Raw genomic sequence first — 23,485 nt, 5'->3', positions numbered from 1 at the left:
GATTGAATTTCAATAGGAAAAATTTTATCCAAACCTAACTCGACAATAATAAATTATACAAATCTGACTTTTTAAAAGAATTGTATGATCCGATCAAGTAATACCCGATTACCCGATTGGGTCCGGTCGGATTTCCACCCCGGAGTCAGATTAGGAGAAAATAAGGAAAACTTTATTTTATTATTTTTACGCACTTATCCCCACCCTTTCCTTTGATAAATTATGAGGTAAACAAATGGGGCAAAATCTCTTTCTTTCGCTCTCCCCCCTCTCTTCTCCTCTCCCCATCAACCGGTAAACAGGTAAACCTATATAATCTTTCTTCCGATTCCCATTTTTAACGTTTCCCCGTCGTTTCTTTCGTTTCGTTTTCGCCGCCTCGATGATAAGGATGGGAGGGAGCAGGCTTCTCTGCTGCCACAGCGGCGGCGGCGGGGGCGTCTGCAGCGGTGGCGCTCCACCTCCCTCACTGATTTTCCCTTCTCCACATCACAGGACTCGCCGGACCCGGTGCCTCTCCGTTTCCACTGCCGTGCCGGAAGTCTCGGACCAGGCCTCCGCGTTGCCGCTCTCCCTCCGCCGCCGGCTGATTCTCCTCCGTCACGCTGAGAGCAGGCTCAGCGACCGGCTCGCCAAAGGTTCCAATTGAAGCCATCCCTTTTCCTCTGCTCTATGTATCTTAACCCTGGACTGGAATCTGGGTCTGAAACAAATAGCCTCCGTAATTTATTCATTTGATGTGGTTTCTATCGTCTGGCGATCGATATTCCTTTTCTATTGAGTTAATTGGAATCTAAATATTGCAGATGTTGCAAAAATTCGGCTTGTGAATTCAAAACGACTTATTCCATGTATTTGTCAATCTGGCTCGGTCAATAACTGTTTAAAATGGTTAGAACAACTTGGATTTATAGGGATTGGTGATTTACCCAACTGGATAAATTACAGTTGAATTGTTGTTTCCTACACCAGTAGGGGATTTTCTATGATTGTACTTTGGAAGTTCCTTTTAAATTTTCTTTTAGTTTTTCTGAGATCTTACGATACCAATTTCTCGCATGTCATACAGATCATGATCGCCCATTGAGTAAAGCAGGAAGAAATGATGCAGTAAGCATCTCCAACAAGCTTCAGCAGATGGGCTGGATACCTGAGCTCATTCTGTCAAGGTTTCCATTGATTTCTGTGTGCACTTGGAATTAAATGCCTCTTTTTAATTGAAATCATTTTGTCAAATTTAATAAAAATTTAAGAACTGCAATATATGTACATCATTCTTGTAAATGCATGTTTTGTTATTCGCCTGTTGATGTACACATACTGTCATATGGTTTATTGTCATTTGGCTCTTTATTTCAGTTATTTCCAGGAGCTCTATATGATATGTTATGATTTATGCTTGTCCAGTGATGCTGCCAGAACAAAGGAAACTCTTCAAATCATGCAAGAGCATGCACAGGAATTCTCTGAAGCAGAGGTATATTTCATGCCAAGCTTTTATTCTATAGCAGCCATGGACGGCCAGACAGCGGAGCACCTTCAGAAGGCTATTTGTGAATATTCAAGGGATGAGATCCTTACAGTGATGTAAGTCAAATTGTTTATATTGACTTCATGAAGTTGTTAACTTAATTATCTTTCCAAGCCTTGTACTGCAAGATTCTCATTATTAGGATCAGCCTACAGGTGCATGGGGCACAATAAAGGCTGGGAAGAAGCAGCATCAATATTCTCTGGTGCAGTGGTAGAACTTGAGACTTGCAATGCAGCTTTACTTGAATCTAAGGGAAAATCATGGGAGGAGGTTTGCTTCATCTCTCAAATGAGATATTTCTATTCATCATATTCTAAATTTGAATATATTATCTAGTTTGACAAGTAGAATCAATTAGTGGTAAAAGTGTGGATGACAAAGGGAGGGCAAAGAAAATTTTGCGTTAACATCTTCAAAATCAATTTAGAGACATATATACATGGCTTTTCATATTAGCTCAGTTTGATAAAACATAGCAAGCACAAATGATTTCTTTCTACATCCTTGTTCTTGTTTGAAATAGAAAATGTTTTGGTTGAAATTTTGCAGAAATATTATTTTTTGTTGCTAATCTGCAAAAAAAAAAAAATGCAGAAATATATATTGTTACAATGTGAAGAAAAAGTTTGCAACATTCAATGTTTGTGTCATTTGCTGCATGTGTTACTTGCTTAGCTTATGCCTGTTGGTAGAGCTTAAAGCTTACCTCCATATCCGCTAATACCTGGAATAGGATTAACCTTTTACTCAGCAACCTCTCTTTTTTCATTATGATATAGAAGTAAAAGAGTTGGAGTCACTTTCCTCAATAGATAGATATATAAGCATCAGTTGGAATACTTTTTGTTTGATTCTTAGATTTATTCATATCTCCTCTCTCTGAAATTGCTGTCTAATGATGCAACTATGGCATTTGCTTACTTGAATGCAATATTGGTAGATTAATCCTTCGTTACTCAAGTAACTAATGTATTCTCATTCGTGGCTCCAGTTTTTTTCTGTAAAAGAGTCACCATTAAAAGTTGTCTGAACTCTATGAACATTTGGCTAATAAACTTGTTAAGACTAGAGTGATGCAGTCTCTAATAAACTTCAATCTAGTAATAAGATCCACATACATTTGACTTTGATGACTCTGATGAAACTCTTGCTCCGACCAAGTTAACTTGTTCTCGGTCTCCAATTGCAGGCTTTTGCACAAGCTGGCCTTGGGGGGTGGAGGCTACATGAAGTGGTGACACCTTAAATTCATGGATTTGGTGAAACTCGAACCTATTCATCTTTCTCAACAGTAATCAGTGAGAGCAATCTGTAGTTGCACTACTCCACTGAGGACTTCGTCTTGAAAGTGAAACCTGATATGAAATATTCTGATGTGCTATTGTTTTCATATATGCTATTGCTGAGGCTTGTTGCAAAAACCAGGACAACAAGATTGTATTCTTGTTGTAAAAAGTTTGAGGAAATTATTTAACCAGTTAAAGTTAAATTCTTATGACCTTTGAGGTTGTAGTGCTGCAATTGAAGTTATAATTTTTGTGGTTAGTGAACACCATCTTGAATACTTGACCTCAAGTAAAGATAACTAGAGTTTTATTCAAATTGATTAGTGTTGTTTGAGAAGTGAATGAATCACTCTGTTTGATTTGATAGCCAATCAAACCACTCAATTAACTTGGTTATACCAATTTAACTTGATTAATTCGATGAGGTTTATCATATGTTCAAGCGATCTTGGTTGGACAAAGATAGAGTTGAGTATTCGATTAAAATCAAATCAAATTAATCAAAATTAAATTGAATCGAATTTTTTTTTAAATAATCGAATCAATCGAATTTTTAAATAAAAATCAAACAAATTGAATCGATAAAATATCGATTAATTCGTTTTTCAACTGAATTAATCGAAATAACTAAAATTTTTAAATATTATAAAAAAATTTATAGTTAGAGATTTATAAGTTATCTACTTAGGAATTTATAAATTATTTTTTTATTTTCAATTTATTTAGTTTAATCAAATAAGAAATTTTAAAATCGAAATCGAACCGAATTAATCAAATTAACTGATTTTAAAAAAATAACTAAAATTTTAAAATAACTGAATTAAAATTTTAAATTGATTGATTTATTCGATTTAATTGAATTTTTACTTTAGGAATATAGGAAAAGGTGTTTTAGGAAATTAATGCATAATTTAGGAATTTAGGAAGTATACTAAATTACTTATAGTAAATTATTGTATAATATATAATCTTAATGATTAATCATAAATCTATTTCAGAAATCAAGCCGATTTTATTTGAACCGGACCAATTTCTTTGCTCGGACGATGTCTCAAGATCTACGGTCAGGATCAATTTGCTTGGCCGATCAGATCTCTTCGGTTACGTCTGCGTTTCTATTAAAGGCTACAGCCACAGGAACAGCCGCCGCCAGTCGTCCGCAAACCCTAGATTCCTCGTCTCCCTCAGACGAACCCCAACCTTGTGCGGTCGCCATGGGATCGAGGATGCAGGAGCATGATGGTGCAAGCCCCGCGTGAGTTTCCTCTTCGATCTCCTCTGTTTAATTATTGTACTTGTTGTATTTGCCTTCCCTTTCCGATACGCTTTCATCGTTTTCCTGATGATTTGTTGTTTCCTCCTTTTTTTCCCCGTTGCAGAAAGATCTTCATCGGAGGGTTGCCGAAGGATACGACGCTCGGTTAGTTGTTTTCTTTTCCATAATTCATACTAAACCTGATTAACCAATTTCGAAAAGCAACTGCTCTGTGAGGATATGTATATTGTTTTCGTGCGTCTCTGTCAGATATACATATTTTTTTCATTCTAGTTCTTGCAGCATATAGGCAGATTTAACTTCTTATGGTCGTGCCGAAAGTTGATTCTGCAACGTTTTATTTGGCACTTTTGTATTGACATTTGACTCCCAGCTCCGTCATCTCTGGTTAGGTTGTATATGATTCATTTTGCTAAAAGTAAACAAGATCCTTTTTTGCAAGGATAAGAATAATGGAAGAGGATGATGTTTTCTTTTTCTGTATTTTTACGTAGTATATTGAGTAACCCTTAACCATAACTTAGTGTACATCACATTATGCTTCATATTCCATATTTTGGTTATAAATCACATTTGAAAAACAAGTATACTTCTCTTATCTATCTTGCTCTTAATGAAACAATTAACTTTTCTTAGGCCTTGTTTCCTGTGAGGGAAGGAAACAACCAGGAAAGAAAAAGAACAAAGAAAGTAGAGTTTTTCTTCTGGCTCCTTTTGGTCAGAAGGAAAGAGGGCATACAGTTTTTGCAGAGGAAATAGGTCTAGTTTTACTTTGAAGTTTCAAGAGGTGGCAAGGTTGCAAGAGGTGGCTAAGACGTCTTGGTTGGGATATGAGATAGGGGGATAAGGGTGATGGATGGATCTTTTGTTCACTTCTCATTTGTCTCTGTTGGGAGAAATGGTAAGGGAGCTAAGGTGTACCTCTTATAGGACTAGATAGAATGTAGGGGAAGGATGGAGACAGTGGCATGGCTGTGGAGAAAAGACTTGTCCTGGGATATGAGCAATGAGGCTGCATGTGAAGCAATTGCTATTGTCCTTCCCCTATGAGCGATGGTGCGCCTTCTTACACATGAAAAAAGTGCACCATGACAAATGCGCTTTGCATTGCATTAGACCTATAGGTTCCATTCAATTGCATCCTGAATCACTCTTAGATTGATCTTGTGTGTCAATCTCACCGCAGACAACATGGGAAGAAAATTGACTTTTGAATTTATCTAAATTGGTGCAATTAAATTTTGTGAACATCGAAGAGAGTATGAACCCTAATCTATTCTCTAGTTTAATCAGCCACCTGCTTCATCTCCTCCCCTTGTAACATGCTGAGGCAGCGGCCTATTTCCTTCTGACCACAGATTTCTGCAGGCAAACAACCTGCATGAGAATCTCTAGCTATCAGTCAGAGCTCCTTTGCTCAGAAAAATTCAGGGCAGTTATGACCCTCTCACATTGGATATAGTGGCACACCTCTGCCACAGGACAATGGTGCAATGTGTCAAACATAGGGTTAAAACACACTTTTGTTCTCCATGTCAGAATGTTATACACCCTGCATTTGAAAGCTCATGCTCAAGTTCCATGTTCTTATCTTGTTTTCCATTTAATCTTTTTGTTTTGTTTCTTATTTTTATTTCTTTTTTTGAAATCAAACATGTTAGTTTGACAGATTCTTGTATCCCAATGATGAAAAATTTAGTAATCTGAAGATTGAATAGAACTTTGATTGGTGCTCCTTCAGCAAATGCTGAGGTTGAGGAACCTGGAATTCATTATCTGTTGAAATCAGGCATTCTGAGGGATACTCTGAACTACCATGATTCAGTTACACGCCACCCTGTTGATATAGTTTGTATAAAGTAGGATTAATTTTTCAAGGAGGTGGGAATCTTCTGACAAACATAGCTTGAGTGACTGTAACACTTTCTGTGCTCTAGCTACTCCGCCACTGCCTTCCCTCCCCACCTAATTTCAAAACTTTATTTGTAAAAAAAGGTACATATAAAGAAATAATTTTGGATATTTTGAGGTCAGATTTTGAGCTCCATTCTGTGCAAAATCTTGATTTTCCAATCCAAATCAGATAGAAATAAAATCGGAGAATATTAGGAAAAGATCTCCCGAGAATTCTCTCTCTCTCTCTCTCTCCTGCCAAACGAAACAAAAGAAAAGTGACATCGGAGAACTAATCTTTCTGATACTTTATTTTCATTTGTGTTTCCTTGTAGGAAATACAATCTTGATTAGTAACTCTGTATGCTTTAGGCTTTATTGCTCTAAGTTTGAGGTTTAGAGCGTCATTTACATTTTCTATGAATTCTACTTCACTTTTATTATTCTAGTAGACATCAGTTAGCTAGAAATCACTGATAACTTGAAATAGTAACAAGTTGCATTTTGGATACTAAAAATATGATTATTTGACTAATATTCTAGTTTGATTAGTTGGTAGTTTAGTGAGTCCAGCAGCAGCAGGTGTTCCATTGTTATTCTTGCACTGTGTTCATGCCTTAACAGAGCAAACCATTGAAAAACAGGAAAAAAAAACCTTAGTTAGTGAAAGCCAAATAGATGGAACCCAGACAATTTAGTATATGCAAACTTTAATGACCGCTAACCAGTCATGACAGTTGTCTATCACCTTTGTCTTTTGATGATCTATGCCTTTTGTTTATCTCACTTTACTTCTATAATTGTTTTTCACCCTTTTGATCTCCAGAAAGCAACTGATTGATGTTCTTTAATATGATCTTCGTCCCCAATAGAAAAAAACCATATAGCCTGATTTTCAGTTTGTAGATATTTGTGTTTTTTTTGTTCATTTTTTGACTCAGCTATTATGTCTCATCACCCAACGGATCAATTGTTTTTCCATTATTTTATTTCTCCAACATGGTTACAAGGAAATAATATGAATGTTGATTTTTCTTGTAAAAATTAATCATTATTATCGTGTGTCATGTTGATGCAGATGCATTTGTTAAACACTTTGAGGAGTATGGAGAGATAGTAGATTCAGTAATAATGAAAGATCGGAGTACAAACAAGCCAAGAGGCTTTGGGTTTATCACCTACAGAGATGCTTCTGTTGTTGACAAAGTTATTGAGGAGTCACATGTGTTTAATGGAAAAATGGTAGGTTCCATCGTGTTGATCTACTCTTTTATAATTTATTTGCAATGGATCCCCTGACTGATTTTTTGTTCCAGTGAATCTGCAACACGTAAATAGTTTTTCTAATTTGGCCTTCATTTTTTTCTATCCCTTATGCACATTTATATATCTTCTATCTTTTTGTTTTCTAATTTGATGTTTGTTTTTTGTATGATATTCCTGCCTAGTTTCTCTGATTCTGTGGTATGAGTTTTTGAAGATGGCTTAAGTTTGGCTCTCTCTATTAACAGTAATTTGCTTGAAAGTATTCAACTTATCTCTCATTCTTGTCATCCTATATGATTATGTTGTTGATGCATCTTAAGGTCCATTGCCCTTGTGTAATTTTTTTTACAATTCGTTCCATTTTAAGGTCTCATTCTTGTCATTCTTGTGCTGATATGCCAGTCCTAAATTTTAATGTTATGGATATTGAAGGTGGAAATAAAAAGAACTATTCCAAAAGGTGCTGCTCCCCTGAAGGATTTTAAGACAAGGAAGATATTCGTAGGTGGAATACCAACTACTCTCTCAGAAGGTAATTTACCATCATCTTTCTACAGTCAGTACTCACATGTTGAAAGATGCTGATAGAGGTGATGTTTGACATTTACTTCAAACTGAACAGATCAATTCAGGAACTTCTTTTCTGAGTTTGGGAAGGTGCAAGATCTTGAAATCATTAGGGATCATACAACCAACCGATCTCGTGGATTTGGTTTTGTAGTCTTTGAGAAAGAAAAAGATGTAGATGATCTGTTAGCAAAAAAAGGAAATATGATTGATCTAGCTGGCGCTAAGGTGAGTCTAGTGCAAAGTTCGCTAGATAGTATAGACTTGCATTAGCACAGGGAATGCCATTTGTTTCTAGAAGACATTTGTTGCAAAATGGTAGTCTCCTAAACTATGACTAATCAAACTCCGGTCTAGTAAGTAGTTATCTGTTCTAGGATCAAATTAGTTCAATTGTATAATGTCCTAGTGTGTCTCTTCACTAAATATTTTCAAACAGGCTAGGTTGATGTCGTTTCATTGCAGGTTGAAATCAAGAAGGCTGAACCAAAGAAACCTGGCAATCCTCCACCTGCTTTTGGCAGTGGATCTAGGTCTCGTCATTTTGGCGACAATGCCAGCAGCTATGGTGGCTCATACAGCAGCTTTGGTGGTGCTGGTGGCTATGGCCCTCCCCCCTATCGGACACCAGGTGAGTATGGTCCTAGACCTGGGGGTTATGGTGGTTATGGAGGTGTTCCTGGTGAATACAGTGGTGGTTATGGTGGTTATGCTGGAGACTACCGCGGAGAATCCTCTGTAGGATACTCTAGCCGTTTTGGTTCCTATGGTGGAGGAATTAGCAGTGGTTATGGTGGCGGTTTTGGTGGGTATGGGCGTGAAGCTCCAGGTTATGGTGGCTCAAGCTATGGAGGGGGTTATGATTCACCAGGAAGCTATGGTTCAGGACTATATGGTAGCAGGGGAGGCTACGGTGGTGGTGGGGCTGGTCCTGGTCGTTATCACCCCTATGGAAGATAGGAACGTTCGATGCTTTTGAAATTTCACTTGTGGGATGAGCTACAACCATGTTTGGGAGTTCTGGATGAGTATTGATGTCCTTTATCTATCAGGCAGTAGACATTGTTGCACAACAGAGATTTAGCCTCAAAGATCGAGGTTGTATTAGTATCGAATATTGCTATTGCTACCTAGCTTCTGTCAGGAACTTGTAACATCATAATGATTCGAAGTTGAGAACCCTACTCTGTAATTTATATTTCTTCACAATTTTTTTCCATCACTGTTATGATTTAACCTTTGCTTGATTGATTGTATATCTATCTCGACTGTTGTTTGAATTGCTCCGCTGCTGTGGAGTTTGTTCGCCTACTTTGAATGGTTTATATTTTGTGTCGATGATATTTTGATGAACTCCCAAATTTATGTCAATATTAGTCAATTCATGTTAAATGAGTTCTTCATGGCCCTTTCCAATTGTTGGAGGCATTGGATGAACACTTCTTTCTTCAATCTCAAAATCTTCATTCCCCTCTTAAGTCAAATAATTCTTCATTTAAAAAAAATTTCACAACAATTTGATGATTTTATCTTCATGTTGTTCATGGAATGACACTAATCTAGTGTTAATGACCTTATGAGAAATAAAGTAGTGGATTGATAGCAGACATGTTGGTTAGTTAATAAAATTTCTAATTATTTCAATTTCAGTCTAAAATAGTATAATCATCCTTCTATTCTAAATCCTAACCCACATTCATTAATCATTGACCTAAACATATAATTGTTTGAGCAGTCCATAGAGCTAAGATGAGATTCACTATATATAAACTTCTTTATTTATCTTTTTAGGCAATGCCTCTTCCATCGTGGTTAATTCAATTTTCCAATTTACTTCTTCATATATGATCGTGAGATCGATCATGTGAGGTCATTGGGGTGGTAAATTTCATCTTCTATTATAGTTTATTTATCTTTTATCTTTTGGATAAAAAATATATTTGTTAAAACACACTCATGAAACTCCTACCTTTTTATAGCTCAAGTAGATTAGACTATTTACAATTTAATCATCATAACTATCAAGGAAAGAATTTGAAAATATAATCAATTATATATTTGGAAAAAAACGTCAAAATAAAAAATAAATGGGCCAAGGCCCGACCCATTATAAGTGGCCTTCAAGCACTCTCGCTAGCATCGCTTCTCCGTTCAATTCCAACGACAAAAATAGAGCTTCCATCTCTCTCTATTTCGCGTCGCCTCGCGGAAGCCGATCCGAATCCCCGCTTTCGAGATCCCTTCTTCTTCTTCTTCCTCTACTACTCCGCCGTTTTCTAGGTACGTTCGCTCCTTGGATTTCTGTTCATCAACAAAAGGAACTGCCGATCTTTATCTTACCTTAGCTTCGTTGCCTCGGGGAGGTGCTTTCTGGAAATGTTTGGAATCAGATTATTTGATGCAGTGCATTCTGTTCCATCGGGTTTCTAGTTCCTTATGTTGTTCCGTGTGATATGATGGCTTAGGCTTTTAATCTAGCGCGATCGGGTTAGGTGTGGGAGTCTCAGCCATCTTGCCTTTACATTCTGAAGTGTTCCTCGTGTGGATTTATATATATTTGAATATTCCCTGTTTATTGTCTGGTTGGTGTCACCATGTCTAGGTGTATCGTAAATGTTGAACCTTTCGCCACGATCTTTGGTTGCGTTTACGAGATTGATGATTTGGACATTTATATGCGCATATGATATTGAATCGAGTGAAGTGGTGAAAAAAAAAGTTTCAAAACAAAACAAATTCACGTAAATTTGATTGGAGATATCAATGCACCTAGAAGTTAGCTAGCGTAGATGGGGTCATGGCGGTGGCAGCTACATTAGAATTTGTTCTGTTTCCTCAATGGTTTGCATGATTTAAGTGCGGACTTTTTTTTTTATAGTTTTTTCAGTTAAATGCATTTAAATTTGTTGATTTTGGTCATAGGTGACAGTTCGTCGACTGTAGTGGTAGTAATGAATTCTTCTGGTTGATAGCATGAGACCATTCATCTAATCTAATCTGGCTTATTGGGAAGTTGTTTATTATATGCCATGTAATGCTCTCTTGCTCCAAAATGAATGAGATTTGTTCTTAATCTATGCTATGGGTAGACTGGGAAAACTGTAAACATCATAGAAATTCATTCTCAACCAACTATTAAAAGTGTTTGATGGCTCATTTAACTCCTGTCATTGCTTATTGCATACAAATGAATTAAGTTAGTAGATAAGTTGAGATAATTTACCAAGCAATTGTTATAAATAGTAAGATCGCTCCAACTAATTTCTGCTAATGATTGTATAATACACTTAACTGTGAATTGGTTCTCAGTGATCAGAAAAATCCATTTACCAAATCGTTGTGTACGAGATGTGATATTTATCACTAATGTTTTATTATTTGGTAGAATTGAACTTTATGTCAGACTAGATGTTGCTACACCATGAAAAAACATGCATTGAAAATCAGATTTGGCGACAGTTTAGCACAATAATTGGAATGGTTTTGTATACTTGTGTTGGTACGACTAGGAGCCAATCATCCCATGCTAATTAGTTATTTGTGTAGTTTTTTTTCTCCAGTTTGTCATAAATATCGAACTGAATGAACAATAAGCTTGCAATAACAAGGGACTTTCATACCTTTTGTACTTCTATTTTTGGAATTCACTTGTGTCATATTCATATGCATATGAACTGATGATGGTTGGAAAAATATAATGATGCTTTGACTGGTCATGCAAATGCCAATTTTTGGGGACACCATAACTTTTCGTTGCATATTTTCTAATGTAGTACTCAGGATTCAACCTATTTGTGCCCACACATTGCACTGTTTTTTATGATTTATTGATCCTTGATAATTTTTTTTATTGGTTTTGGTAGCAGCAGGATTCTTTGTACAATCCAATGGCTATTAATGAGCCATTGTATCCGATAGCTGTGCTGATAGATGAGTTAAAGAATGAAGATATTCAGCTGAGACTGAACTCTATCAAGAAACTCTCTACTATTGCACGGGCGCTTGGTGAGGAGAGAACCAGAAAAGAATTGATACCATTTCTTAGTGAAAATAACGATGACGATGATGAAGTTCTTATGGGAATGGCTGAAGAGTTAGGTGGCTTTATTCCATATGTTGGTGGTGTGGAATATGCTCATGTATTGCTTCCGCCACTGGAGACATTGTGTACTGTAGAAGAAACTTGTGTTAGGAACAAGGCTGTTGAGTCACTGTGTCATATAGGGGCACAAATGAAGGAAAATGACTTGGTAGATTGGTTTGCTCCTCTGGTGAAGGTAAGGAAATTTGTTATAGTTACTCAGAGATTTTCCATAAGTTGTTACAATTCATTTGTTATATCTTCTTTAAGTTTTACAACTCTTTCTATGTGCACTCCTTAATCTTATGTTGGCATATTCTTAGCATTCATGAGAAATGAGTTTTGCAGGTCAGAAGTATATAAAAAAATGCTCATTCTCTCTCTTCCCTGATCCTTTGTGATCATTTAATAACAATTATAGTAAAAAAAATGTAAAAGATATGCATCAGCCAACCGCTTCTTAAGTTTCTCCATTTTTCACTCCATATAGCACTATACCAGGTAGGTGAAATTATTTACTGGAGTGCTTCTCGCCATTCATGAATCAAATACAAACTATACCATAAGCTTTACAGAAGCTAAGAGTATCTTCCTTACTTGTGAAAGCCTGTTCTAGTTTGCTACATTTATATGTTTTCTCAAAGTTGATGGTTTAGTCCTTTAGCTGATGTTTGTGAGATGAATATTGATTTCAATTATTTGTTGTCAAATTTCTGATTAAGTCTGGTGGTAATAGCACATTGCAGTTGAACGAAGTTGCAGAAATGCAAAAATGAAGATGTAATGTGATTTTGTTTCTATGATCCAGTTGTTTACCAAGCAAACATTTTTCTATGGACATGAACCTAGTTGCATGCAAACCTATAATATATGGATCATGTGGAGTTTCTTGTGTTGCTAACTAATAGTGAGTTGTGACGCCAATTAAGCTTTTCACGATATTGTTGCATCTCATGGAAATGGTAGTTCCTAACCTCAATTTGTTTATGTCATCAATTTAGAAACCTCTACTTTCCTCTTTGAACAATGTTTTGGTCTTTTGTTTTGTTTAATGTGTTGTGTCTTCTACTTCTAGAGGCTAGCTGCTGGCGAGTGGTTTACTTCTAGGGTTTCATCATGCGGTATATTTCATATTGCTTATCCAAGTGCTCCAGATCAGTTGAAGGGGGAACTGAGGTCCATATATGGACACTTGTGTCAAGATGACATGCCTATGGTGAGGAGAGCAGCTGCAACAAGTTTAGGCAAATTTTCTGCTACAATAGAGCCAAACAATTTGAAATCAGATATCATGCCAATGTTTGAGGAATTAACACAAGATGGTAATCTTTTTTATTTACACATTCTTTGATGTTTGTCTCTCCTTCACAAAATATATTTCTTTTTTTAACTTATGACTTCCATATTCTGGAATAACATTTTTTCTCTCCTTCTTGATCTATTTCTAGATTATCTATAGTTTCTGAAATGAAGGATCTACATTTTTTGGCTGTTTACATCATCAATTTTGCTCACAACCTTGTTTCTGCTATCCATGAAAAGTGCTATATCTACTTAAATTTTCTGGTTCAGATCAAGATTCTGTGCGCCTGTTGGCTGTTGAGGGTTGTGCGGCACTTGGAAAATTGCTGAAACCTGAGGATTGTGTTGCACAAATTCTTCCAGTGATCGTCAATTTCTCTCAGGTATGCAGAGACATTCTACTTTTATGAAAATATGTTTTATGCTTCATTCTGATTTTATGTGAAGCACACAGGTATAGAAGCAAGCCCATGCTATTTTTCCCATCAGGACTGCCTATTTTATCATTCTTTTGGTTAATGAATATGGGATACCTTCCACTCTGGTTTTCACTTCAACAAATTGACTTTTGCTGTTTCTTCTTATGTTTCTTGGACAGGATAAATCATGGCGTGTCCGATATATGGTTGCAAATCAATTATATGAACTTTGTGAGGCTGTTGGAGCTGAAGCTACTAGGTTATACATGTTATCATAATTTGTTATGATTCTCTATTTCTTTGTATGAATCTTTGTTGTTGTTTCTTAACTTTTAGCTTCATGCCATTAAATCAGTTAGTGTGATGCAAAATTTCTCCATAAATGGAATTACATACTATGGTTTGATATCATCTGAAATTTCAGATCAACTTTAATTTTTTTAATAATTCTCATTATCTTGCTGATTCACCTTGCCTCAATCAAGGACTGATCTAGTACCAGCATATGTTCGACTTCTTCGTGATAATGAAGCTGAAGTGCGCATAGCTGCAGCTGGGAAGGTGACAAAGTTTTGCCAGATCCTAAGCCCAGAACTAGCAATTCAACATATTCTTCCTTGTGTAAAGGTGTGTTTTATGGGTCTGCTGGTTATAACTCACTGTTTCATTCAATTCATTATGTGCCAATATTCTTTGTTGCATCCTGATTTCTGTGCCATTGTGATGACTTCAGGAATTATCATCAGATTCTTCACAGCACGTTCGCTCATCTTTAGCTTCAGTGATCATGGGGATGGCACCTGTCTTAGGAAAGGTATGGACCATATCAAGGTAGGAAGCCTTATGATTGAATCAACTGAAAAAATAGAATGCTTTGAAGTTGGCAATCTACTTATTGGGGTTGCAATAAGCTTCTCTAGCTCACCCACTCACCATGGGGAGTTTTAAGAGATGTAGGTTACAATTAACTAGCCATAACTTCTAGCTTTGTCCATTTAAATGAATAATGGTTTAGGGCAACGATAGCCTTGTGTAAATTCAAATACATGCCCAAATATGGTTATATGTCTTATTTCATGTATGATCATAAATGTCGTGCAGTGCATCAAACGATGCTGTTTAGCATTTGGTGTTAACCCTTATGGTGGTTGCTGTTACTGGCATTTTATTGTAGGATGCAACAATTGAACAACTTCTTCCAGTTTTTCTTTCACTTTTGAAAGATGAGTTTCCAGATGTTCGACTCAGTATAATCAGCAAACTTGATCAAGTAAACCAGGTAATTTTTCTAATCCTCTTTCTGGTTCTGTGCACACTTATGCCTGAGTTGTCATCCTTACTTCTGCCTACCTGCTTGCTTGCTGGTTTACTAGTGTATTTCTATGTTGTTTTTTTTACTAGTATCTACCATGTAAATTACTAAATGGAGTGGTAAGGGTAAAATCTCTAGCATAATTCTTGTATTCAAGCATTTTATTGTAAGTTGGATGTTTATTACTAACAAACATCATAATGCTTGCTCTCTACTCAAGCAAATTATGAGGATCTAACCTGTTCAGTGAGTAATATCCTTCACGTACAGGTCACTATGTTTTCCTGTTTGTCTTAGAATTTTTAGTTAATTGGTTGTGCAGGTTATTGGAATTGATTTACTGTCTCAATCACTCTTACCTGCCATAGTGGAGCTTGCAGAGGATAGGCATTGGCGAGTCCGGCTCGCAATAATTGAATACATTCCTTTGTTGGCGAGTCAACTAGGTGTTGCATTCTTCGATGAAAAACTTGGTTCTCTTTGTATGCAATGGCTGGAAGATAAGGTATGCAAGCCTGTTTCAATGTGCCTTCACATTCTTCTTTTAGAAGAATGTGCAAGATATTAAGGTCTTCAGTTTCATGATTTACTATTCTAGTTTATAATCAAGGTTCATCAGATTCAAAGTTATTTGTATCAACTAACTTTGAACTGTTTCGTAGGTCTTCACCATAAGAGATGCAGCTGCTAATAACTTGAAGCGCCTTGCAGAAGAATTTGGATCAGAATGGGCAATGCAACACATAGTTCCACAGGTTCACTTTATGTGTCAAAAGTGTTCTATCCAAGAACTTAGCAATTATATGGTTAGAAATCAAGCATGACTATGTCTTTGCAGGTGCTTGAGAAAATCAGTAATCAACATTACTTGTACCGCATGACCATTCTGCAATCTATTTCTCTATTATCTCCAGTCATGGGTGCTGAGATCACATGCGAAAAGCTATTGCCTGTAGTGATTTCTTTGTCGAAGGACAGGTAAATCAGAAATTCTATTTTTTTCGTATTTAGTTGATACAAACATTCGAAAGTTTCATCATAAAATCTGTTTGGCAGGGTACCCAACATCAAATTTAACGTCGCAAAGGTTTTACAGTCTCTTGTTCCTCTTGTTGACAAATCTGTGAGTAGTAGATAAGTGTACTTTGCTGTTACCATTGTGCTTTTATCTAAGTTACGATCAAAACGGTCTTACAGATAGCAGAGGGCACAATTCGTCCATGTCTCGTGGAGCTCAGTGAGGATCCAGATGTGGATGTTAGATATTATGCAGGCGAAGCACTACAGGCATGTGATCAAGTAATAGTGAAGTCAAGTTAGACGAAATTCCAAAGAACATTTGATGCCCCCAGTGTGCAAGGATTTTGATTCCTCATCATCCCTTGGAAGCTCGGTCGTCATCTAGGTTCTACTTTTGATCGAATCTCAGAATTTATTTTTTTCTGACTACTTTGTTTTTTCGTGCAATTTTATTCCCAGAAGCCAAGTTTCCCTGTCAAAAACTAATAAGCTGGACTGGTGCTACCAAAATTTTATCAAGCCTCTTCATAGGCCAAATCTTATGAGTAACTTTTTCTTATGTGCAAATTTGGATTATGTAGTCTGCTCAGTATGTTTCTTCGATATGTATTTTAAAATATCGATTAATTCGGTTCGAGATTATTAATCAATTGCACACTCCTAATAGAGTCTACCTCTACCCTAAGAAATTATCAAATGAAGTTGAATCCTCATTAGGATTAGAACAATTTGAGAATGACAAGAAGATCAGCCCATGGATTGATGGCCTAAGACACAAGAAAATCACCAACCTAAAGGTAGGAGGAAGACCCAAGCATAACTCGCAACAGAAATGGCCGAATAGAGAACGGAAACATGCCGTTGTTTCAGTGAATTAACAGAGAAGATTCATTGCATTCTGTACATTAAGTCCCACCTTACCATAATAGACTTCAAGGTGAGGGGTAATCACTTACACAAGCTATTCATACCTCTATCACCAATCTAGAGGCCAATCAATCGAAGCCGAGTCTCTCAAGAATGTTCCACCTAAAGAGATTTCATGTTGCATTAGACATAAGTATCCACCATAAGGAAACATGGGCATGAAACACATTTGTGGTTTTGGCACATTCAGAAGAGGGAAGCTGTGAGTTCTTTCGCTTCTGCTATGACCTGGTTGTAGTCCCATTGCAGCTTCCCTTGCACCTCTTGGGGCACATCTCCTTTCGTCGGCTTGGTGGTGACCAATACACAGCATGTTGGCCTTTTAGTGACCCTAGCAACTGCAAGATCTTACGAGGAAAGGCGAACAAATCAGTGAAACGAGCAGAGTGATGAGATATATTATTATCGATAACAGTTGCTGATAGCAGAGCGATGAGATATGCAAGTGTATCAAACAAATTGCGGAACCTACAAAGACCGATCAGATTAACTTCATGCTTGGCCATGTACATGAAAAGCCAATGTATGATCAAGAGAGCCAAAATATATAAAAGAGAAATGATACACTACATGAAAATGCAGCATGATATATTACACTACATGGATGTGGGACCCAGGTCTTGCTTTTTCTATAGTGTATCATGCTGTGTTTTCATTGCGTTTTCATGAGGTATCAATTGAATGAGACTCTCATTGCTGAGGCTTGTACATGTGGAAGAGTTGAGACTTGATACGACTGCGATAGGAAACTATCGGATGCTCAGAGCTACTTTTTTGAACATACGAAAATGTTTATTTTCGTAAATACGACCTCCCAAATATCTAGTTTCAAGTAAGCATCTCATTAATATACTTTGCAGACCTATTGCTTGTTTAAAAGGTTGACTAAGGTTAGCATGCTGTTTAACTAAATAGATCTGGCAATAAGAGATGGCCGCCAAACCTCTTTTGAAGGAACATATATATAGGGAATATCAGCTTCCTCCAATAAGATTGGTACATGCATTAATGATATGTTGTGGAAAGTCAAATTTGTTGTAATGTCACGTCGATAGGAGATATGTTCCCGGCAATAATGCACAATCTGCATCCAACGTAAACTAAAATTTAGCATGGTTCGCAATTAAAGAACTGATTCAAGATAAAGCAATAACCAGGACAAACTCTACTTTGTGTGTAGGAAATAAAAGTGTGGATGGTATGTCATACTATGTGATGGTACCAATTCAGACGAATGTACTACCATATCACAGAAGTAGTCTGATGGAAGCATGAATCTTACGACAGTCACTTCAGCAAGTTTGCCCCGTCGTAACCAACTCAACTATGCCCTGGGGATGAACCTTACGACAGTCACGCTTTTATGACACCGAACTATAACAAGCATCAAGATAGCCAATCCACCAAAATGCAAAAGAATTAGCATCTTGATTCTTAACCCTCCAAAAGACATGATCAAAATTAAGAACTAAATTAAGAACTAAATGAATGTTTAGCCATAATTAAAAAACAACATATTGATCTCCTGCGCGATTAAATTTGCACGACCGTGCGCGACTTAGGATTTCTCGCTAGCGTGGCAGATTCCGTGATAAAAAATCCTAAACCCCCAATCCTAACCCTAACCACCCGATCCCGATCTCTCTCATCGCCACTCCCTCTTGTTGCCGCCCTGAGAGAGCTGTTGTCGTCTCGCACCTCTGCGAGAGTCTGAGCCGTCGTCACCTCCCCGTGTCGTCCCCATCTTGTCGTCGCCTCCCCATGTCGTCCCCATCTCATCGCCATCCCGAGGTTACGCGTCGCCATCCGAGGTTGAGTTTTCTCGCCGTCGCCATCCCCTTCAATCGGCGACATGCCGCGGAGACGCTACCGTCGTCGTCATTCGAGCCAACCTTTCCCATCCGCGCATCAACTACAAGCGCCAAGCTTTGAGGCTCTTTCATAAACTTTTTATTGTGTTTTTTTCTTCTTGCCTTTCTTTGTGCCCAGATCAAAGAGGTTGGGTGGGAAAGCCTAGTGAGAGCAGAGGACTCTCTTGCAGAGGTGCAAGTCGACAACAGCTCTCTCGGGGCGGCGACGAGAGGGAGAGGCGATGAGAGAGATTGGGATTGGGTGGTTAGGGTTAGGATTGGTGGTTTAGGATTTTTTTATTGCAAAATCTGCCACGCTGGCAAAGAATCCTAAGTCACGTACGGTTGCGCAAATTTAATCACGTAGGAGATCAATTCTCTCTCTCTCTCTCTCTCTCTCTCTATATATATATATATATATGTGTGTGTGTGTGTGTGCGCGCGCGCACACACACAATTGTAACAAATTAAATATTTGGTTAAATTTGAATCAACCTCAAAACAAAACTTGCTACATTTAGATGTTTATCTCTTCTGCAAAAAGGTGGAATTCGTCACCTTAGCGGCCCCACACGATCGGCTTCACAACCATTTGTGAAAAAATAAATCGAGAAACTGCAGTTGGTCACGACACAGAAGGGTATTGCCTAGCTTCGTCAGGATTCGAACCCTTGCTCTTAGATGTTTATCTCAATATTTAAGAATTTAACAAGATAAGTGAGCTCTAGACAGCCATGCAAATAAACATTCGCAAAGACTTAATAGTATATTAGTATAGCTAAAAGCAAGACCATGTTGAGAAGAAAACAAACCCCTTATGACCACGACGGACACTCTTCACTACTTCCTTCACTCCCCGTTTCAAGCACTTGGCCTCAGCCGCTGTTAATTCAAATGCAGTTGTAAGGTGTTGATGAATGATTGCAGATGATGAATGATAATAAAGAGAAACATCAGGTGAGTTAAGATCATATCATGGTCAAAGACACATGCAACATTTACAAACACAATCAGAAGAGAAAACACCAGTCTTATCTAACATCATCACATGGTTTGTATGTTGATCTTGAATTCCCTACCATCTAATGAAGAATCTGTGTATGCACAAGTGTAATTCAATTTCTTAGCTGACTGTTATAGGAGCAATATACGAGGCGTTAAGGACCTGACCCGAGTCCGATCCGATTGGACGGCTTTGTTCCGTGCTCAACTTTCGATTGAGTTTAAGGACTTGTCTGAAGCCGCTCCCTGATGGAATCCACCCGACTCAGTTCTCTATTCGGAACTCGCGACCCTTTCACCCGAGCCAAATTCCCACTCGAGTCGGATACTCACTCTAGCCGACTCCCTCGAGCCGAAGCCTCACTCAAGTCGAATACTCACTCTAGCCGACTCCCTCGAGCTGAATCCTCACTCGAATCGGATACTCACCCGAGCCGACTCCCTATCCGAGTCCCCTATCTGCCGACTCCTCTTGTAAACCCGAAGACTTACAACCGACTCGGCAACACTGCCCTCACTCACGGTCGTTTGGTTCGGAGTCCGAATTGCTTTTCCTCACGGTGTCCTGCCTTACTATGCTCCCATCATTCCCTCTGACAGTCTCATACCCTTCATTTATTAGCACCGCCCTGACACCTGGGATCGTCGCTCTGACACCCACATGCGAAGTAGCAATACCCTCGCGTATCCACGATGAGACTGATATCTTGATTATCTTTGACAAATCATTAATTATGATGAGATATTCCTTAATTATGACATGACGGTATATTTCTCTCACTTATATAAGCGATCACTTCCTCAGGTATGCGCTCACTCACACACAAATCCTCCTTCCTCTACGCTTTCACTGCCGTCTTCTCCATCGCTGACTTAAGCATCGGAGTAGTTGTGTCAAGACACCCCTGGCCTTCCATCTCACTGTTGCTTTGTTCTCAGGTTCCGGAGGCATCTTTGCACTCCTTCCTCTTGATCCAACCCAGTGAAGAGACCTGATCGGTGACACGTCCAGAAGCTGATTTCAACCGGAACACTGACTATTACCATATTTCAGTTTAGGAACATTTAGTCAGAATAAAAAGTGGACTGCATTGCATAAAACAACCAAAGTCATCAGAATAATACAGTATCGACTGAGAAATGCTCCTTTTTTAATCATAAATCTATAGAAAGAAAATCAAACAGTGAAAGGAAGAGGAATATGAATATCCAATATCATAAGAACTACATATAAAGGATAAATCTTTTTTATTCTGCACATATAAGCCCAAAGAAAGCTCCAAGACACCACAGAATGAAAATGGAAAAAGATAGTCGGCAAACATAAATGCATTTACCATACCTCGTCGGACGAGCTTGAGGGTGCGCTTGCAGAGCTTCCTTCCTGCGAGAGGTTTCGCAATGGGCGCGACTGCCATAAGCTTCTTCCTCTCCTTCACAGACTTCTCGTTCTCGCTGTCGCTCCCCATTCTTTCTATCTCCTTATCAATCTCCAGAAAACTACGAGTTTTATGATAGATCAGCAATAATAGTTTTGCGGAGCCGGAACAGAAGGAGACAGCGACGACGGCGGCTGCGGCGGCGGCGGCGGCGGCAGCGGCGGCTTATAAGGGTTGGGAACGGCGTAGTGGAAAGCGGTTTTGTCCAATATATAAACAAACCGGGCCACGTCAAGACTCGGCTCATTGATGTGGTCCGCCATTTTTTTTTGACCTATTATTTAACTAAACAAATAAAAACTAATTCCGTTTAATAAATAAATAAATGAAATTTGAATAAAAAATAATATACCATTTTAAATATATTTATTAGAAAATAGAGGAATTATGAAGTATAATTCTCGTCAATTTTAAATGATTCCAAATATATTATTTATTACAGGTTCAAAAAGAGTTCAAAGGTGAAGTTGAGGGAGTTGATTGACGCCTTCGGAGCATGGTTGAGTTGGTTAATACGGACCTCCGGGGCATAGTTGAATTGGTTACGACGAAAAAGATTTGTTGAAGTAGGCAAGAGGCGAATCTCGACAAAGTCAAGGCAATGTCCTCCTCTGTCGTAACTAACTGCAGTTTTTCGATTTACTTCCTCACAGATGGCCGTGTGGGACCGCTGGGGTGGCGGATTCTACCTTTTGCTGAAGAGTTAGTTAATGCGGGACAGACTTGCTGAAGTGGGCAAAGATTGAATCTTGACAAAATCGAGACAATGTCCTCCTTCGTAATGGTCAACTGTAACTTCTTAATTTATCTCCTCATAGATGGTCGTGAGACCGCTAAAATGGTGGATTTCACCTTTTACTGAAAAAGATGAGGTAGTTGATTGACAATCAACAATGTTATATAGCTCTAGACTGTTTGAACTAAATTGATACATAACAATTGTATGTCAATAAATGGAGTATGTTTCAAGCTTTTGGCCTTTATTTTACATTCTATCAAACACTGAAAAATAAAGATGAACAATCTAGAAAATCATTTTGAACTCTGACTACTAAATTCGACAACAAGCTCGTGCAATGTGCCTTCTAACTTGTAGCCTAATGATTCGTAAATCCAACCATATATGAGAGTATAGTCTCCACCAAAAAAGGTTTCAATCACCTTGAGCTCTTTCTTTTCTTGCAGGTAATTTGATAGTTCAAGCAAACAAGATCAGCAGCTGCCGAAACATGTATCACTGAATTTCTAGTTTGGAATTGAAAACTGAATCATGCTTGGACGAATTATGTATGAGCTTTCATTTGCCTGAAGAAGTAGCCCGAATTCGATCTTTCTTTCGAGCAAACCATCCATCCGTTGGAGAAGATGTCTTCCCTTGTGTGGCTTGTTGCCTGAACATCTCTGCGTGGAGAGGAGACAAGAGGGGTGTGCATTTAGTTTATGATGTGAAACTAGTTAAAATCTCAAATATAAAGTACCTCTTTCCCTAGCAAGTTCTTGATCCAGCTCTTCTTTCCACTTTTTCTGCCTCTCTGAAAAACTGCAGGACATGCTTATACATTTTAGAAATTAACAAGGAGGAAAAAAAGAGTTGAATCTATTCTTTGACAACGAACCTCGGGCACATTGATTCTTGTTTAGCATCTTGAAAAAGTCCTTCCCATTCATTTAGTTGGGGTGAAATCTCTCTCAGAACTCGATCATCCTCTTCATCACTCCTTGATTCTTGCCGGCTGCAATTTCCAGGACTGACCTTATTTGCCATGTCAGCAGGCACAGGAGCTGTCCTAATTGCTACCTTGTTGGGTGACATCTTGATCTTAGGCGGTAAGATTTGAATTTTAGTTATGTTTTCCTCACATTTATTCTTGGGACAAGGTCTATTTTTGTTGTTCAGACTATTGTAAAACTCCTCGTAGAGTGGCGTCTGCAGCTTCTTAAGATCAAGGGCCTGTTATTACAAAATAGAAGCTTTTTAGTTACCGACCTCGAATTCAATTCAAGCTGTTTCCAAAAGATGGTTAAAAGAATGCAAGAGGAATAGGAAGCTCAGAGCCTACCTTCTCATCTAGAAAGGCTCTAATTTTTGATTCAGTAGCTTCTTCTTCATCATCATCTGCCACTGGCTCAGGAGAATGTGAAATTGTGTTCCTCTCCTATTGTGCGTGAACCATCATCAATATGAGATTTATGAGAGTCAACCAAATTTTCTCTACTTGGTTCCGGTGCCATGTCAAACTTGTGTCGCTGCCATTCATCAAGGGGCTCACACATTGGGTTGAAACTCTAGAGAAATCAAGAATTCAAGGTT

General features: G+C 38.1%; 4 protein-coding genes across 7 annotated transcripts; 3 read left to right on the top strand and 1 right to left on the bottom strand.

The window, feature by feature from the left end:
- Positions 1-333: 333 nt before the first annotated feature.
- On the top strand, positions 334-3,042 carry LOC141827606 (uncharacterized protein At3g52155, chloroplastic). Its single transcript, XM_074714897.1, has 5 exons — positions 334-638; positions 1,070-1,169; positions 1,408-1,587; positions 1,687-1,804; positions 2,724-3,042. Exons 1-5 carry the CDS (start codon positions 383-385, stop codon positions 2,778-2,780), a joined length of 711 nt encoding a protein of 236 aa, XP_074570998.1. The 5' UTR covers positions 334-382; the 3' UTR covers positions 2,781-3,042.
- Positions 3,043-3,981: 939 nt separating this feature from the next.
- LOC141827605 (heterogeneous nuclear ribonucleoprotein 1-like) lies at positions 3,982-9,050 on the top strand. Its single transcript, XM_074714895.1, has 6 exons — positions 3,982-4,075; positions 4,200-4,240; positions 7,068-7,231; positions 7,688-7,787; positions 7,878-8,050; positions 8,288-9,050. The coding sequence occupies exons 1-6, from the start codon at positions 4,035-4,037 to the stop codon at positions 8,780-8,782; spliced, it is 1,014 nt and encodes a 337-aa protein (XP_074570996.1). The 5' UTR covers positions 3,982-4,034; the 3' UTR covers positions 8,783-9,050.
- Positions 9,051-9,992: 942 nt separating this feature from the next.
- LOC141826557 (uncharacterized) lies at positions 9,993-16,493 on the top strand. Of its 4 annotated transcripts, none has more exons than XM_074713813.1 (13): positions 9,993-10,102; positions 11,692-12,099; positions 12,979-13,225; positions 13,476-13,588; positions 13,804-13,883; positions 14,110-14,251; positions 14,358-14,438; positions 14,799-14,903; positions 15,259-15,441; positions 15,599-15,691; positions 15,775-15,914; positions 15,993-16,059; positions 16,134-16,493. In XM_074713813.1, exons 2-13 carry the CDS (start codon positions 11,710-11,712, stop codon positions 16,254-16,256), a joined length of 1,764 nt encoding a protein of 587 aa, XP_074569914.1. In that variant the 5' UTR covers positions 9,993-10,102; positions 11,692-11,709; the 3' UTR covers positions 16,257-16,493. The 4 variants fall into 4 exon arrangements, with proteins under 4 accessions (XP_074569914.1, XP_074569913.1, XP_074569916.1 ...); XM_074713812.1 differs by having other exon boundaries at positions 11,689-12,099; XM_074713815.1 differs by having other exon boundaries at positions 11,686-12,099.
- Positions 16,494-17,017: 524 nt separating this feature from the next.
- Positions 17,018-21,204, bottom strand: LOC141828657 (H/ACA ribonucleoprotein complex subunit 2-like protein). Its single transcript, XM_074716113.1, has 5 exons — positions 21,078-21,204; positions 19,546-19,615; positions 17,927-17,967; positions 17,829-17,891; positions 17,018-17,233 (listed from the first exon to the last, which is right to left on the bottom strand). The coding sequence occupies exons 1-5, from the start codon at positions 21,202-21,204 to the stop codon at positions 17,070-17,072; spliced, it is 465 nt and encodes a 154-aa protein (XP_074572214.1). The 3' UTR covers positions 17,018-17,069.
- Positions 21,205-23,485: the final 2,281 nt, after the last annotated feature.

Source organism: Curcuma longa, chromosome 4 (assembly GCF_044706935.1).
Source record: "Curcuma longa cultivar G26 ecotype Majalengka, Jawa Barat chromosome 4, ITB_CL_G26_1.1, whole genome shotgun sequence".
In the NCBI taxonomy this organism is placed as follows: Eukaryota; Viridiplantae; Streptophyta; class Magnoliopsida; order Zingiberales; family Zingiberaceae; genus Curcuma; species Curcuma longa.
The sequence above is the reverse complement of the archived record's forward strand: the minus strand, read 5'-3'. Positions and strand labels throughout refer to the sequence as shown.

Bases quoted from the DNA above. Each gene is read 5' to 3' on its own strand.
- LOC141827605 (XM_074714895.1), top strand. From the start codon at position 4,035: ATGGGATCGAGGATGCAGGAGCATGATGGTGCAAGCCCCGC. The intron at 7,788-7,877 runs GTAATTTACCAT...CAAACTGAACAG, and splicing joins ACCAACTACTCTCTCAGAAG to ATCAATTCAGGAACTTCTTT. The intron at 8,051-8,287 runs GTGAGTCTAGTG...GTTTCATTGCAG, and splicing joins TTGATCTAGCTGGCGCTAAG to GTTGAAATCAAGAAGGCTGA.
- LOC141827606 (XM_074714897.1), top strand. From the start codon at position 383: ATGATAAGGATGGGAGGGAGCAGGCTTCTCTGCTGCCACAGCGGCGGC. The intron at 639-1,069 runs GTTCCAATTGAA...CATGTCATACAG, and splicing joins CAGCGACCGGCTCGCCAAAG to ATCATGATCGCCCATTGAGT. The intron at 1,170-1,407 runs GTTTCCATTGAT...ATGCTTGTCCAG, and splicing joins CCTGAGCTCATTCTGTCAAG to TGATGCTGCCAGAACAAAGG.
- LOC141828657 (XM_074716113.1), bottom strand. From the start codon at position 21,204: ATGGGGAGCGACAGCGAGAACGAGAAGTCTGTGAAGGAGAGGAAGAAG. The intron at 17,892-17,926 runs CATTACAACAAA...ACAACATATCAT, and splicing joins CATATCTCCTATCGACGTGA to TAATGCATGTACCAATCTTA. The intron at 17,234-17,828 runs AGGTTTGGCGGC...GCCTTTCCTCGT, and splicing joins TATATATGTTCCTTCAAAAG to AAGATCTTGCAGTTGCTAGG.
- LOC141826557 (XM_074713813.1), top strand. From the start codon at position 11,710: ATGGCTATTAATGAGCCATTGTATCCGATAGCTGTGCTGATAGATGAG. The intron at 12,100-12,978 runs GTAAGGAAATTT...TTCTACTTCTAG, and splicing joins GGTTTGCTCCTCTGGTGAAG to AGGCTAGCTGCTGGCGAGTG. The intron at 14,904-15,258 runs GTAATTTTTCTA...TTGGTTGTGCAG, and splicing joins AACTTGATCAAGTAAACCAG to GTTATTGGAATTGATTTACT.